The following is a 17,211-nucleotide window of genomic DNA, read 5'->3' on the forward strand; positions in this document are numbered from 1 at the left end:
GTTATTTTATTTTCCTCTTCACTTTCAAACATAAAAGCTATTTACTTGAGGATACTTTGTGTATTGTTTGGAATGCATTCAAACTGTAAGGGTTTTAAACTTGTGTTATTGTATGAAGTTTGTGAACTGTACTTAAGTCCTGCTATTTTGGATAAATGTTACACTCAACTGTTGTACAACCAAGTGTATTTTTAACTCATTGTAACACAGGTAGGCCTACATTTTAATCGGACTTCCAGATAAATCCAAGCCCTCTCAAAATATGTTGGAAATATATTTTGGGGAGTAAAATTTTGATGTTGTAGCAGTGAAAGGTTGTGTTTGGGTCTTGGGTCATGAGCAGTTCAAAAGTTGGAGTGGGTTTTTTTGTTTGTTTGTTTGTTTTGTTTTGTTTTTTGCCTCCAGGTGAAAGTCAATTAGCGTGTCTTTTCCCTAATCATGCTCTGAAATATATATTTTTTTCCTCATGGAGGAAAGATTTCCAGGACAAAAAATGTAAGAAAAACCAAAACATCACTGTCCGTTCACACTGGGTGAATCTGTAGGTGCTCCATCCACTGTTATGGCCATTGACCACATCTTAATCTGTGAAGCTGAAGTATGGGTTCTACATGAACTGCTCCTTACATTTACAAAAAAAAAAAAAATATCAACCTGACGGCATGTCAGTGAGTCTCTCACATAAACGTACACTACTCTCCATAAGATTCCTGCAATATTTGTGGCCTGTAGCTAAAACACATTTCATGGTCATACACAGTAGGCGATTTGCAGGGGGATGGGGGGGTGCCATCCCCCTTGTTAACCTGCCATCTCCCTATATATTCTACAGAGTAGTGTCAGTAACCATTGGGCCATGCCCCCCCTGTTAAAAAATAACAAATCACCTACTGGTCATATAAACATTTCACAAAGACAGTTGCACACCTTCTGGTTCTAGCCTAGTTCTCCATCTTATTCTTACCTTATCCATGCCATTTGAACAATAAATTACTAGCTGTAAAAACTAAGAGTTCTCCCAAACACAGTATCGTGAAATCCTACGGAGTGCGCGAGCATTTTCACCGTTGGTATATATACAAGGCGAGGTAAAGTCATCTTACCATGCTTTCCTCGAGAGATGTCCACGTACTGGCATAACCTGGGATGAGTCAGGGTCTTAAGGTACTGGAATCGGCCCAGGATCTTGATAGAGTTTGGGGTCAGTGGGAGACCATTGCTACCACAGACATCGTGCGGAAGCGCGGAAGCGAAGAAAGTAAAAGCTCCAAGCTGAGCATCTCTGAGCGGTTGCATAGCCACTGAACTGCTCGGGCTAGACCACACAAAATCCTACAAAATAGTGTTCTTGATTTTAAAAAACAATCTGGTTGTTGAGAACCTGATACTGAGGCTTTAAGTGACCTCTGTGATATGGGATCTACATTGTTTGGCTGTTTCCACAGCTGCCCGTAATCAGAAAAGCTTGCATCGTACCTATCAAGTTTACTGCATAAAAGGCTTGCACTAGAATGACTTGCACAAAAAAGGGTTCAACTACTTAACGACTATCTTCATATAAATTCGAAAATATCTCTATATATCAATAGGCACGAGCAGCTCACTGTATGAAACAGTGTTCCTGCAAAGGCAGTGGACCTGTTTTCACTGCATGGCGTCCACACGGTATTCAAGCATTAAAATATCAAAATACTAAACGACAAGGACATACCTGTACTGGGCTGAAAAGTCAACCCTCACATTCAAGTATCTTATTGATAGCGATTGACTAAATCAAGAGATATTTCATTGAGCGCTTCCTGTGTGGATCAGATGACTTCTTGCGTCAAACAGCAGCGACACATTAGTAGTTCCCACAGGAATTTAAAGAATCTTTGGCAAGATCATGAGAAATCAACTGCACATCGAAAAACACAAGTTGCCTTCACTTCAGAGATGCATGAAAATCTGCTATTAAAAGAAAAGCAACTCAGAGCTCGCTCTGCCACAAAAGTCTGAACTTCGTTTCTGCGCAGATTTACGCCTGATGACGTTTGAATCGTGCGACCTGAGTTGCAGTTGGGGGTCTGTGGGTGAAAGTGTGTGAGAAACGTGTGTCTGCTTTCGATTGCTCTTGAATGTGAGTACTATATCCGTAAATGTTCACTCACTGTAAATCTTCACTGTTTGTTCTGCATACTAGACCATTTTAGCGGCGGATTGTAAACTTTATTCCTCCACCTTAGTCGGCTTTTATGGTAACCTAGCTTAGTAGCTAATAATTGTGTCGTTAGATTTGGTTTTTCACTAAGTCTGTTCCCGAGGTCGGTTGACACACTGCAGAAATTACTAGTTTACGTCTTTGTAATGTGTTATTTACTATTATTACCACAAACGTCAGTGACTACAGCTCCCCTTTCGGCCTGCGATTCATTCCTTCTTGTTGTTGTGACATTACTGTTATCGTTTCTCTCACAACTGATATTTGGGTAGATGAACTATTCCTAATTTAGCGTGAAAGGGCATCTTAAATTTACTGGATCAAAGGGAAAAACACAAATGGTATCCCAATGGCAGACGAGACATTAGACTGTCAATAACCGGCAGTCACGTGCGAAGGTGACGTACCTGTGCATTTTAAAGCTGCCTCACATTTTAGCACTGCAGTTTCGTTTTGTGACATTTTAACACCTGGAAATCTGGCTTTTTTACATTTGCCGTCCCATTGTTTCACTCTCGATAAGTTTTCGTTCACTACATCCACGTCCTTTAAATAACATTTAATGTTGCACAGCATCGCGTCTTCTGGACCCTTCCAATGTTTTTTCCTAAGCTCTAGTCCGAGGTTAATTAAAGTGTAAATCAAACAGTTCCAAAAGAATGGTAGTCGAGTTTGAACAAGGAAAAAAATTCGATAGCCCCTTTCTGGCAGCTGCACAGAATAGCGTTTTCGTCAATACTCTCATGTAAACGGGTAATATGCATTTAATTTCATTTTGTGGGAGGAAAGTGCTGAAAACGCACTTTCGAGTCTACATGACGCGACGTGTAGCAGCGGGCACATTGTGCAAGAATTACACCGCAGCTGTAGATCAACTCGCGTGACTGTAACAGAGTCAGTGCAGGTCAACAGTAAATGTTCTAAAGAAATTTCGCGGGGGGGGTCAATCCGTCACAATTTGTTAAATTCAGTTTATGCCTGGGTTACTGACTGTATTCAGCACTTTCAGAGTATCCAACGTTAACTCTCACATCTGTAAATACCTAAAGATGTGCCCATTTGAAGCCGTGAGTGATGAGTATATTGCTTTAAGATGAAATTGCCATGCTGGGATCACATTAGTTGTAAATGGGGCCGCGGAACTTGTGTCAGCCTTCTTTCTTCGACAGCACGATCGGTTATTAAAATTCTAGACACACAAGGCCAGCTGTCCGCCACACTGTTTTCATTTGGCTTGGCAGGGGAGCGTTCGGTCCGGGTGCCCTATCTGTGGCGAATTAAATGGTTACAGCAGTTCGACAGAGTGGCAGATCACGTCTCGACTTATGTTCACACGATACCGCTAAAATGTGTGGTTAAGTGAAAGCCGTTTCACAGATACTTAACCTCTAAAGCAAGTATGCAAAAATGTTTTAATACCCCCCCAGCTACTTCCACCCGCTGTGCATGATAGAGGGAAAGCAGTCTTGTACATAGAACAGCGGTGAAACTCACGGCTAGACTTTAGGACTAGTCCCCCCCCCAAGTTTTTTAAATGCAACGTGTGATTCGTAAACACTGGATATCCGTGCTCTTTTTGAACAAAAACTCTCTTTCCTGAAAACTCAAGTGACACCAGGAATTGTAACAAATTGGCTCTGTGAATTTTACAGAATGATTTTCAAGATCCTGTTACCAAAAAAAAGGCCCTCGCAGAATGAAACTGTGCAGTGATTGTGTCTCAATATTCAGATCTGCTATTTATAGAATGCCCGTCATGGTCAGGAAACAGGATTTGACAGCTGCTGGTTGAGCCCCTATCTTCTCTGTCAGCTCTCCCATAACACAATTTCAGCAGTGGACTCAAAGCTTAGGCATGTGTATCTCTCCGCACAGATAAAATTTTTTTTTTTCCCCCCCTGCCTTCCTCCATGAGCTTTATAGTTAAAGAAGAATTGAAAGTTTTTGTGAGGCTCATAATTGCTCTTTTATAAGCATCCGTATCTGCAGGCCTGGAATTTCCCGATGGAGCTGACAGTTTTGGCCTTCAGATCAGTTCCCTGTAGAGATTCGCCGTGCAATTTTGACCTCGAAACTTGTATTGGGACGGGGGTCCTCAAAAAAAAAAAAAAAAAAAAAAAGCGGCAGATAGCCTCATAGCTTTGACCTTTGTTCTAGGTGGTCTAACTAATCAGGATCCAACATAAACCAAAGTGACTGTTCTTGCAAAAAAAAAAAAGTCGAGTTACATTCCAGATCTTTGTGTGTCCATCCTAGCAATATTGGGGGGGGGGGGGGGGGGGAGTGACCACTCCTGAGATTTGTGATTGGCCTGTAATGTTAGGAGGTATTGGAACCTGCTGTGATTGGCTGGAGCCCAGTACTGATTCTCATTTCAAGGGAATATGCAGATGAATAAAGTCCTCTTGTGGTGCTCGTAAATTCCTCCACCGCAGGCCCACTTAAATTGATTCAGGGCTTCAAAAACAAGAGGCTTTGATCCACGATATTATCAACTCCAGCTTTTTTGTGTTTCTAATTTCCTCATCCCGAATGTTTGTTTTCATCCCCGGCCAGCTGTTGTTTTCCAACGCCACCCTCTACTACACGTTGAGAGGTTTTCTTCTCCTTCCTTCGGCCTTGTAAAAGTCCCCTCTTTCTTTTTTGGCTGGAGGAAAAGCAGTACCAGGCCTGTCATGTCCCTGACACATCAGACACAAAACCTTGACTAACTTCTTTTGGGATGACTGTCGCTCAGCTGTTGTGTGATCCCATGAAGCTGGGGAGATATTTGTGAATTCTGTGCGTTATCAGTGGTAACACACACTCACAGGAATGCAAGACAGTTAGGCCTGTATTACCTTTAAATCTCCTCTCGACCAAGGAGAAGGAGAGAATATCCCAGAGAAAGACAGAGATCGTCACAAAGGAGAAAACAAAAGAGTGATGGTTTTAATTATGACACACACAGACAAAATAATACACATTGTGTGTGTGTGTATATATATATATATATACATACACACACACACACACATATGTGTGTGTGTGTGTGTGTAGAGAAGGAGAGGCAGGCATGGCTTATTTCATTTAGCTGTCATATGTTTTGGGGGTTTTTCTGTTGCTTAAGAACTCATATTGAACTGCTGATTACTGTCAAGGCACTTGAAGTTTACTCGTATTGAACTGGGGCTTGTCAAGGCAGTTTTGAGTTTGTCATAGACGGCTGTTTGCAGATGCATTTCCCATCTCAAGTACTTTGAAGGGGGGGAAAGTGCAAGTAAAATTTCCTCAGCTTTCATGATTGATACTTACCATTGATCCATGACAGTGGTTTAGCCTTTGAGTCACTGTGTGTATGTGTGTGTGTGTCTGTGTGTCTGACGTGTTTGGTAAGTTGCTGTTCCCAGTTCGGCGCAGCTGTTCATGAAAATGAAACTGCACAAATTAAAAAGTCCACAGCATAACAATTAGGACAGATGTGTAATATTACATGTTGTTCTAAAATACTGCTCTAGCAAATTAGCAATGTATACAATTCTGTAATACGTGGGAAGGCAGGAAACAAAGAGAGAGTGGATATTTCCGAGGTGTCTTTTTCCATTGGCAGATGGCTGGCGATTTGAAAAGACAAAAAGGAGGTTCCATCCTTTATTGCTTTATATATTCCTGTGGTTTTTAAAAAAACAAAGAAAGAAAACAAGGGGAGGGTATCCTCGAATCTTTTTTTGACTGGTCGGTTGTGTTCCACTTTGCCTTTGGCTTATTTTCCAGGTACCTAGCACGGTCTTTTGTCAAGATGGCAGGCCACACGCCCACACTGGCGAGACTGGAGCAGAGAGCGACTGAGGCTGATCAGGTCATCGAGTATCTCAAACAGCAGGTTCAGCTGCTAAAAGAAAAAGCCAGTAAGGAGAATACACCAACGGCTTTCAAAGGACCTGTATTTTAGCGCCGTATAGTTCTAACATAGAGTTACATCTGGATGGTGTCCAACTTTAAACTTTAAAGAATTTGCATGAATAATTAATCGACACGATTTTCCATAAAGTATAAAGAATATTTTTCTCCCCCCATTTGATCGCTTTGTTTTGCTTTGGGAATTGTGTGTGTGTGTGTGTGTGTGTGTGTGTGTGTGTGTGTGTGTGTGTGTGTGTGTGAGAGAGAGAGAGAGAGAGAGAGAGAGAGAGAGAGAGAGAGAGAGTGTGAGTGTAGCTCAAGTCTGAATAAGAGGTTTCTGTCAAATACAGTTGTTCAGGCAACAGTCCGAGAGGAGAAAAGACTGTTGGTGGAGAACGCCAAGCTGAAGAAGGACATCGAAGAGCTGAAGAAACAACTCCTGGAGAAAGAGAGGAGAAGGGGAGGTATGTTACTCTTTGCTGGAGAAAGAGAGGAGAAGGGGAGGTATGTTACTCTTTGCTGGAGAAAGAGAGGAGAAGGGGAGGTATGTTACTCTTTGCTGGAGAAAGAGAGGAGAAGGGGAGGTATGTTACTCTTTGCTGGAGAAAGAGAGGAGAAGGGGAGGTATGTTACTCTTTGCTGGAGAAAGAGAGGAGAAGGGGGGGTATGTTACTCTTTCTCTGGTTTCTTTGATTGATCAGGTTGATCATTTCAGCCAGCGATGCCCAAGTCCAATACCAAAGGGCCAAACTCCAGCTGCTCTTGGTGGTCACGTGTTAATTAGAACCTAATTTTTACACACAGAATAAGTGTTTGCAGCAGTCTGCCAATCAGAGACCACACTGTGTGGCTGATAGGAAAACCTGTACCACCTAAGCCCTCGGGGACTGGATTCAGAGTGAAACCATACATGTTCATCCTGGCTGAATGGCGCCGCCTACGCCATGTGTAAAATTATATAGAAACACGCAAGATCACATGATCATTCCTTCAATGATCCATCCACCTGTGGAATCTAGAGGGTGCCAGAAATTCCTGTCTTTCTGTGACCATCAAACAATACAGTTGAGAGGAACTTACTGTCCATTCCTGAAGCAAAAAATAATTTCCAGTAACCGTTTTTGATCATTTGTTTTTTAAATTATAAAAACAACAACAGCTACAACAAACAAAAACCAATAAATTCAGTATGGATCTCAAGGCTTTTGGCTTGAAGACCATCAGAGGCCTGTACATAGAGCTGGAAGCTGGAACCAAACAGTTCATCTGCGTGACTGCACAATGTTTTCAGCTGTGATCTTTTGCCCCAGCCATCTATAAACGAATAATGATGTTCGAATCCTCAGTGTTCAAATAAGCACAAACAGACCTTATGGTAATTAGCACATTAATAATGGTTTCCAGAAATCTAAGGTGGAATGTTCACCAGATTTTAAAACAAAAACCAACAGCTCAACTTTGTTCAGACAGATTTCTTCAATGTTATTACTTATAGATACCTCAAAAGTTTGCGTGTATCCTCTGTTTTCATCATTGAATGAGATCATAAAACCTCAATTAAAGCTTGGACAAAGACCTGCTGTTTGATGATGGTGATCAGAACTTGGGTTTTTTTACATCAATATTAGGAGTGGGGTTTTTTTTGTTGTTATAATTAATTTTGTAACAAGGAGACAGGAATCATAGATGGAACATACTATTCCTCCAGCAAATAATCAGAGTTTATCAGTGACATCCTTCATCTAAAGGGCATGGTGGGGAAAAAAAGGGGGTGTTTGGTAAGCAAAACCCATTTCTGGTTACAGGGTTGGAAGCTAAAAGGCTCCAGAAGCAGTGTTTCCCAAGCCTGCTCCTGAGGGCTCCGCAGTTCTGCTTGCTTTAAGTTTCTCCCTACTCTAAAACAACTGGCTCAGCCAATCAGGGGCTTGCCAACTATCTGATGCATTGAATTCAGGTGTGTTTACATCAGCATCCTAAAATGTGCAGGTCTGTAAGTCTTCAAGACCAGGATTGGGGAGCGCTGTTTTATTTTTTTTATTTATTTATTTTTCTTTACCCAAACCAAGAATGTGAAGGCATAATTAACCGTAGTCATTTTGGTCATAATGTGAAATTAACGCAATTAACTGAGAGCATGGACAACATGCTCGCCAGCCATGCTGTTTTGTTTATTTGTTTGTTTATTTTTCTGGGGAAATTTTCACCAGTGGTGTACAGTCACACATTCCCCCAACAATGTGGCGTTCCCTCTGCACTGTCTGAGATGAATGATTGTTGTCCTGTTTTTATTCCCCTCTACTCCACTGTCCCATAAACACTGTCATTTTGAAATTAAATAAATTTGGCCAAACTTCCCTCCATCTCCGTAAATAATCTTTCTCGCTCTCATTCGGCTAAATTACTTTGCTGGAATCTGAGAGGGATCCATCAAATTCCATTGCTCTCATCTCCTTTTTGAGATCGATGAAACTGTCATTCAGGTTGAATTACTGTTTTTGGGGCATATTTTATTACACGGGAGAAACAAAAACACCACTTCTCTGTAATGTACACTACTTTTTTTCAGCCACTTCTTGTGTTAACCTGGTAAAGATATTTCTAAGGTATCTGAACATAGTCCAAACAGTAACTGTGTTTACAAATTCAAGCGGTAAATTCTGCTTCAAGTCTTCTCTCCTCAATGGATGCATTAAAAAAAAAAAAGATTATTGATGATTTCACTGAATCTTGTTCTCTCTCAACAGTACGAGAGGTTGCTATGCCCTCAGAGACCTCCAGTGTCCAATGTGCCTCTAAACCATCTGCCCCAGAGCCTTCAGCCCTTGTGACCCCCTCTGCTCCTGCCTCTGCTGGCCAGCCTCCTCAAAGCTCCCCTCCCAAAGACAACGAGACCAAGAAGAAGAAAGCCGAGAAAAAGGGTAATTACTTTTGCACCTACGTAGATGGGCAGAACCATCCACCTCCATCTCGTGAGTCAAGAGCTCGAATTGTTCCAAACTGTGGCACGGAACTTCAGGAGCAAGTTCGTAGGGACAGCAAAAAACTTCCCCGAAGCTGGTGTAACATTTAAGACACTAAGTCCTGGTCTTTTCTCCAGTGTTTACAGAAAAGCTCCATCCTGACAGCGACTTACACACACACACACCATGCATGTATGCATGTACAGAGTATAGCACTGATGAATTAGTTAGTCTGTACAGATTATCGTCCCTTTAATTTTCCAATTATGATTTATATAATAATTGGAGAACCATGAAGTGTGACCGGCCTGTCAACAGTATGACAGAGAGCTCGTGGGATCTTAAGTCAGGCGTTCTCCTAATGTCAGCGCCGTCAGACTTGGGCCGTAACACAAGCCTAAAGTCAAACCAGATTTTTATTTGTTTATTTATTTATTTAGTTTTTAAACAAATAACAACATAACCCGGCATTGCTGTTAATTTTCTCATTGTAAGATGTAAAATCACACGTTTTACAACAAAAACCGTTGATTTTTTTTTTTCTTTCTTTTTTTCCCCCCCAACTCTCTGTATGGTTTATTATGAAAATTATTTTCGACATAAATCGTTCGCTTTCTTTCAACTCATGACCCATGTGTTTGAATGAAACATCCCCAAAAGAGGGATCGCGGGCAGTCATTTTTTTGGGGGGGTATAATTTATGCGAAGTTGGCTTTTTTTGCGAGGGATAAAATGAGGTTGGAGGGGGGGGGGGAGCCGGGGCTGGGGAAAGAAGACGTTGCTGTGGTCCAGATGTTAAACGCCGTGCTGTAAATATCAAATATGTCTCTCTTCCCTGCTGGCATTGACGAATGCTTTGTTTTAGATGTTGTGAAAAGTCCCACTCGCAGTTTCAGCAGACGGTATCTGTCCACCCATCAGCAGGCTCGCTCGTCAGCAGCGACTGAAGGACCTGTCCTCCGCTGTGTCAGCAATGCCAAGTGACCGGCTCACGTTTGACTTGGACTCCTACTGAACAGGCTCAAAAGGTTCAGCTAGAGCACAGTTTAGATCATTGTGCTGTGAGGAGCTCTCAGTAAAAAAAAAAACCTATTCTTTAGTCTACAACGGTCTACAACACTCGTATCAAAGCTGCCATAAAGTTCATGGTGAGACTTCCACAAGCGCACACAGGCAGTCATATTTCAGATCCAGACACACTAAGGAAATGACAGTCTCCATTTCTCTTGTGAGAAAGTGGCATTTTCACAGAAAGTGTAGCATTTTCATGGAATGTAATATGTCTACTTTATGAAGTCATAAATACTGAAGGTTGTAAGATTTTCTGTCGTTGACTTTTTTTTTTTGGCGACATACTAGTCTCACTCATTTTGCTGCTAAGTCTGGAAGTGGTGGAAAAGTAATGTACTATTTTAAAACGTCTATGGTGATTAGACAGAAGTGCCTATGCTGAGACGGACATTGGCAGAATTTGTTTTCTCTTTTTCTCGGGGAATTTGGATCAGACCAGAGACGACAGGCTAGCATACTTTCCAAGAGCGGCCTTTGAAACGTAACGCAGTGAATCCTCGGGGCGCTATGCAGAAGAGTTCAAAATAAGGCTCAAAGGATTTGGTGTAAAGGCACCTTGAAAAAATAAAAATCACATTTTTTCTCAGGGGTTTGACATGTAATGTAATAAAAACCAAAAATGCCACAGCAGATGTCGGGGAGCGTTCGTACGGTTTCTCGTTTCATGCTTGAATTATGAACTTGTGCCACGTGTTCATTTTTGTGTACCCTTTAGACACGGTGAAAAATGATAACGCCTTTCAGTTTTTTGTTGTTTTGGAAAAAAAAATTATTTAAAACACATCGAACAAGACAAGAATGGGAGCCAGAGGAAAGTCTTTGGACTTTCATAAGATTTGTTCTTCTCAAACACTGCTTGTGAAGAACAAAATGGAAATAAGTATCTAACCGTAGTGTTGTCCTGTTAGGTGTAAGATTTAAACTGTGTTTTTTAAAACTTTTAAAAATTTCTGGTGGGGGAAAAAAAGATTTCTTGTCTTTTTAAGCAGTGTTGTCTCTCCAGTCCTTGCACATGTTCGCATGTTCGCACATGTGCAAGGACTGGAGACAGTCCACATGTTCACGTCGGTTTCAACCTCGCTTTCCCCCTCTCTCTCTCTCTCTCTCTGTCTTTTTTTTTTTTTTTTTTTTTTTAGGAGAAAAGCAGGAGAAGAAAGGAGCAGCACCTCCTCAGGAGGATGTGAAGGTGGACGTGTCCCGATTGGACCTGAGGGTGGGTCGCATCGTTAAGGCGGAGAAGCATCCGGATGCCGACTCGCTGTACGTGGAACAGGTGGACGTGGGAGAAAGCAGCCCACGCACTGTGGTTAGCGGCCTGGTCAAACACATCCCCTTAGAACAGGTACTGAATTCCAACACTAACCAGTCACTCAGTCGTAACACACATGGACTGATAAAACACAACACTCCATGGAGAGTCATGGGTCTTAATGGTTTTGACTCCTCTGCCAATGAACGTTCCTATGTCCTTGCGACAGCAGAGTTGATTTATGGAGATATAAGTATGCCAGACGCAGGGTTATATATCACAACATTTCTACTGTAATTTGACCATAAATTCTGTCACGACATTTCATTGTCCCTTACATTGATCTCGTCTGTTGTTAATCTGCTCTCTGAAACTTCTTTTAATTTGTCCATAAGCTTACAGACAAACATTCATAAGTTATAATTCACCCCTCCCAACATTTCAGGGAAACCCTCTTGGGGCAGCTCTGTCTAGCCCTCTGGTGTTTACACCTTTAAGACCACCTTTTTCCTCTCTTACGGCACAACTCACCCTAATCAAGAAAATTCCCATGTCACAAAACAACCTTTCAAGACATTCATCTTCTGACTGCAGATGTGGCAGATGGAAAAAAAAAAAAAGGTCTTTAAATCCTAAGGGTGCAGTATCACGAAATGAGTTTTGTGTTTTTTGTTAATTGGGAAAGAAAAAAAATTTTTTTTGGTGTTGTTTACGGAGGAGGTAGTGCTAAGTTGTCAAGTAGATTCCTGGGTAATTTTTGGTGTTTGCAGGACTATATAAAACAGCTCTGTGAGGCTACACTATGCTTTGTGATGGCTGTCAAGGTGGTTGTTGACTGATTCCACGTTCCATTTTATGAGCGAGCTTGTGTTTCATTTTCCAGTATCCTCTGGTTTACGATTTGTTTAGGGGTCTCCTAGCAGGTTGTCAGATGTCTTAATGACGCCAATGAGAAGGAACCATTTTCCCCAGCCATCAAACACGTTTTAGGTTTTTCCCCCCCTCACTGTAACTGGCTGTAGTTACAGTTCTTGCATTCCGATGTTCGAATATTAGCGTACAGAGACTTTTTTTTATGCTTTTGTAAATGAAAGCATATGCCCACAGGAGACGTTTACACAAACATAATCTGATTTTAACTCGTAGAGGCTGGTGTAATATACACAAAGAGCCACTTTATGCACCGTAGTGTCTGAAAAGATTGTTGCAGTAATAAGCAAAGTCGCTCCCAATTTTGAGTGTTGAGGGATCAAATGGAGTCTGAATTAAAGGCAAGCTCTGAATTCTCCTTTTGGTTTCTTTCAGTGTATCTTTAAAACAATAAAATCAATCTGACCAAAAACAAAAAACAAACAAAAAAAAAACATCTTTTGGGTGAAGCCCTAGCTTCACAAGGGTCTCTCGCTAAGTGATCTCTCATTAAATATGGTGATGCTGAGATTGTAACAGACAGTTTCATTTGTACATTTGGACTTCATTCACCTTGTGGACTAATTTTTATGAGTATGTGATCAACCAAAAATGATTGTTAGGGGAAGAGTTTATAGACTTTTATTCGTGTGCGGGAGTCGGTCCCCTGATTATAAGCTCTCCTTTCTGAACAGCTTGTTGATCCGTCATTGCCTTCATGCCTTCCCAACCACTGAAGTTAATTTATTCACGATCATGAACCAGAGCAAAAGATACAATGTATCGCTATGTGTTTATCTCATATTGTTTACAAGTGCATGGGGAAATCAGAAAAAAAAAAAAAAGTCTCAATTACACGTTAATCAATATTCATTCATGTGGCGATTGTTTAAATCCATGCTCCCTGTTCCTTGCACTCCAAAGAATTTGCCGATTTCTCCTGCTCTGCCGCCTAACTTGTCAGCTAATTATCAAGCCCTTAACTAGCTCAACTGGATATGTGGGAACAGAGTGAAACCTGAGATGAGCAGAGCTATAAGGCCCAGGGAGGAGAACTGATAAATGCTAGTAAACATGCAGAGGTAATTGATAAGCAGCAGTAACATGTGGAGGAGTATGTATAGTCGAACAGGGAAACAAACTAGATGTCATAGGAAAGAGTTTCCCTGATGCCACTCCTGTGATCAGATCGAGTCTCAGGCCTGTATAAAAGGGGAAACTGAAACGTTGCCAATACAGTCCTGCAAAGCAGCACAAATACGCCAATGTAACATAAACATTTACCTAAAACTCGATGTTTTTTGTGCCGGCGCCGGGATTAATGAGTTGGTTATATGGAAGAAAGGGTCATTAGCGCATTTCTGCAGTCGAAATTCTAGTTGTTTAATTTAAAACATGCACCCCTAACTCAAAATAAGAAAAATAAATAAATAAATAAATAAATCAGTTATGCCTAACATGTTCCAGAGCCAAGTGTATAAAATACGTTTGGATTTTGATCGCATGACTTTGAATTGCTGATGTTTCCCATTCCCGTTGTTTTTTTCTTTCTTCTGAGTTTTCCGGGCTGCTGCCCCTCGCCTCCGCAGCTGTTCCCGGCTCCGACTGTGCCTTTTCCCAGTAGTTATCCAATGATACGCTGTTAGCTGGTCTTCCTCCGCTTTGAAAAGTTAAGATGTTACATGATGGGACTTTATGTGGTACAAACTGGGACTAGATGACAATGTTGTGACACATTAAAAATGGTAAGTAAATGGAGTCTGTAGAGATGAAATTCAGAATTCAGACTGATCATCTGTGGGGAATTTTGGTCACAGATGCAGAATCGGATGGCAGTGCTGCTGTGTAACCTGAAGCCGGCCAAGATGAGAGGGGTCGTTTCCCAGGCTATGGTGATGTGTGCGAGCTCACCGGAGAAAGTGGAGATTTTGGACCCACCCAGCGGAGCAGTGCCAGGTGAAAGAGTCATCTGCCAGGGTTTCCCAGGTGTGTACACAACCTCTTCCCCAACCCCTTTTATTGGTGCCAACGTCAGAAACTGTGCCTAAAAAAGCCCTTTGGTTACACAAACTTGTAGAGTGCATCTGACCCCAGTCCTCACCATCTTGTAAATATAAGCTTTGCTCTTTTCGGTCAGATTTCAGGTTAATTCAGTGTAAACATTCACATAAATAGAATCCCTGACTATAGCAGTAACAGCGTATAGTCTTTGCTAGGACAAAATGCATGGATCTTAACATTTTATGCAAGAAGGGTTAAGCTTAAATTCTCTCGCTACTGACATGTAATCGTTGGGCAGTGAAAAAAAAAAACAGCCTTGTCCTCTTCACACTAAAACAAACTACAACAAAGAGAGTGAGAGAAATTGCCGAAGTAGAGAATTGTGGTTTGGCGTTGTGTCGAGATCTGCTAATAAAGGGAAGTACAGGCTGCAGGGTTTGAAATGAATACCCACTATCCAATAATAACATTATTGTTTCTTTTGACTCCTTTGAAGAGGAGCAATCATAAAGCCTATTGGATTCTCCAGCTGAGAAAAAAAAAAGCTTAAACATCATTTTTTGATTGTCTAAAGGACTCTTGACTGCTAACTGAGCAACAGGCAAATCGCCCAAAGAGAAAGAGAAAGTGTTTTTTATCCTAAGTAGGCTGACTGAGGGAAAAGGTGGAGACATTGACCTGACTGCACTCACCCTGACTCCTAAATTTATGGAGTTCAAATATTTATGTTTTATTCAACCCAAACCCAAAGCGTAAACTCGCATTTAAATCTGCTCGGAACCATTAGCATCCCAGCCATACTGATTCTGCTCAACAAAATGGAAAATGCGCCCTCACAAGACAATAAAATAGAGTCCCCGAAGCTCAAGGAGACCCAAAAGCAGTACGATTTCTCTTAGGACTGTAAAAATATAGCGAAACTGGCAAAACAGAAACTGGGAGACTAAGAGTGTTTGTGGTGGGCCAAGACGTGCAAATACTACTGGGGAGTTTCCCAGTGTGTGCTGGTTTCATCTAGAGGGGAACCGGGTGGGTGGAAGAGTCTGTCCAACGACCTACCCCGAATTTGGTGACATGAGCCAGGCTTTCATCTCTCTGCTGCCCTTCCTCCAGCTGTTCGTTTTATGAGGGATCCTCAGTTGGCCAAAAAAAAAAAAATAGTTCACTTTTATGACGCACACTCCAATAGAAAACACTCTCAGGTCGTCCGTGCAAAAATGCTAGCACTGAACCAAGGCCACTAATGCAGTTAGGCAGATGCCATCCTTCTTAGATACCACAGAGGCACTAAAATACTCAAAAATACAAATTGGCCTTCTTCACAGGATGTTTATGGAGAGGAAAACGGAAGCCAAAATCAGTTTCTATTTCCCTTCCCCTCCCATCATTGACAACATGGCATGTCTGTGTTTGGGGGTACAATACCCTTCTCCATGATGGTCCGGTCCCCCCCCCGTTTTAAGATTATCTTCCTTTTAGCTTTTGCGTGACTGTTGACTTGGCCGTTTACAAACAAAACTGGTTCCAGTGGGCTCCTCAGGAAACATAACCCTGCCCTTTGTTTCCTTCAAATAGCTTGTCCATCTAAACTATGTGTACTTAAGTAATAACTACTGTTCTTTTTCTGTTTTTCTGGCCACTGGACACTCTTGAAGTGGAGTTGCCAATGAAAGAAACTCATGTTTACTCTCAGATTTAAAAGATGAACACTACAAACCAAAGAAGCAGTCAACCAATCCGAGACATACAGCCTGATTTGTTTATGAGGGCATTAAAAAGTAGAGAAAAAACTAAAACAAAACAAACCTCCACATGATAAAGATGAGTGTTTTCCCCTTGAGTTTCTCTTTGGGTAAGAATCCATTCACGGTTAGAGTTGAATGTAAAGAAACAACTGAAATAACTGAAACGTCCCAAAGGTTTTGACTACAATGACTGTTGGGTCTCAAACGATGCTAGTCACAACATTATCTCTGCTCTGATTGGTCCAGGTGAGCCGGACAAGGAGCTGAATCCCAAGAAGAAGGTTTGGGAACAGGTGCAGCCAGACTTGCGTACAGACGCTCAGTGTGTGGCCACCTACAAGGGAGCTGCGTTTGAAGTGGAGGGCAAAGGAGTGTGCAAGGCTCAGACTATGAGTAACAGTGGAATCAAATAGAGCCAAGCAACCGCACGACCATCCCACATGGCTAGAGGGCACTGGACCACTGCCTAGAGTTACCTCATCTCTTGATGAAGGACAAATAGAATATGTTTGAGATCAATAAAACTACTTGAAAGTTCTCACGTGTGTCTGTGTGATTGGAAGGCTACCTTTGTCAAACATTTCCTAATTGAGACTGAGAACACTGAGAAGTCAGTCAATTCTAGTTTGGCCTGATAAGAGATGTTTACAACAACTTGAAATAATCGCCCTGCAACTTTAGTCAGTAGTGATATAGGCCAGCATAGTTTCAGCTACACATCATGTTATTGAAAATGAATTCATATGTAGATTCTGTACCTTTTCTTATTAACCATAAATCATTTTATCAATCTTACATTTGTTTTCAGGGACCTCATCATTTATACTGTGGCATTTGTATGGGAATGGGACCTCCAGCTACAAATTGTCCTTTTAATTGCACCATCTGACCAACAAAACCTATCCTTTGAAGAAATGTTTCATTTTAACACAGTACGCTGAAGAACCAGAACTGCACATCTGTTGTTTCTCTTGCATCTTTCATACAAATAGCGCAGTTTTTTTTTTAATTTTGTTTTCTTGACCCCCCCCCCCCCCCCCGTCCCCAAGTTCAATAACAGAGTGGATGACACTGAACAGGCCATTTGGATGACAGTCACTTCCTCTGTTACGAGTCTTTTTCTCACAGTAATTCTGTGCTTGGCTCCTCACACCAAGATCAATTACTGTGTTTTATTGTCCCCTTGAAGGCAGCATC

General features: G+C 41.6%; 2 protein-coding genes across 2 annotated transcripts in view; one reads left to right on the plus strand and one right to left on the minus strand.

Moving 5' to 3' along the window:
- tbck (TBC1 domain containing kinase) overlaps positions 1 to 1,739 on the minus strand; it is a 41,416-nt gene extending 39,677 nt beyond the window's left edge. Inside the window, exons 1-2 of the mRNA XM_030788066.1 lie at positions 1,712 to 1,739; positions 1,104 to 1,332 (exon numbers count right to left, since the gene is read on the minus strand). Coding sequence (XP_030643926.1) covers positions 1,104 to 1,296 — 193 coding nt within the window. The 5' untranslated portion in view covers positions 1,297 to 1,332; positions 1,712 to 1,739. The remainder of the gene's footprint in view (positions 1 to 1,103; positions 1,333 to 1,711) is intronic.
- Positions 1,740 to 2,043: 304 nt separating this feature from the next.
- On the plus strand, positions 2,044 to 16,552 carry aimp1a (aminoacyl tRNA synthetase complex interacting multifunctional protein 1a). The gene is made up of 7 exons (XM_030787952.1): positions 2,044 to 2,119; positions 5,954 to 6,087; positions 6,430 to 6,543; positions 8,824 to 8,997; positions 11,247 to 11,452; positions 14,086 to 14,254; positions 16,261 to 16,552. Coding segments are annotated over exons 1-7 (966 nt in total). The 5' UTR covers positions 2,044 to 2,117; the 3' UTR covers positions 16,428 to 16,552.
- The last annotated feature ends 659 nt before the right edge of the window (positions 16,553 to 17,211 follow it).

The sequence above is a fragment of the Chanos chanos genome, chromosome 11 (assembly GCF_902362185.1).
Source record: "Chanos chanos chromosome 11, fChaCha1.1, whole genome shotgun sequence".
Taxonomy (NCBI): Eukaryota; Metazoa; Chordata; class Actinopteri; order Gonorynchiformes; family Chanidae; genus Chanos; species Chanos chanos.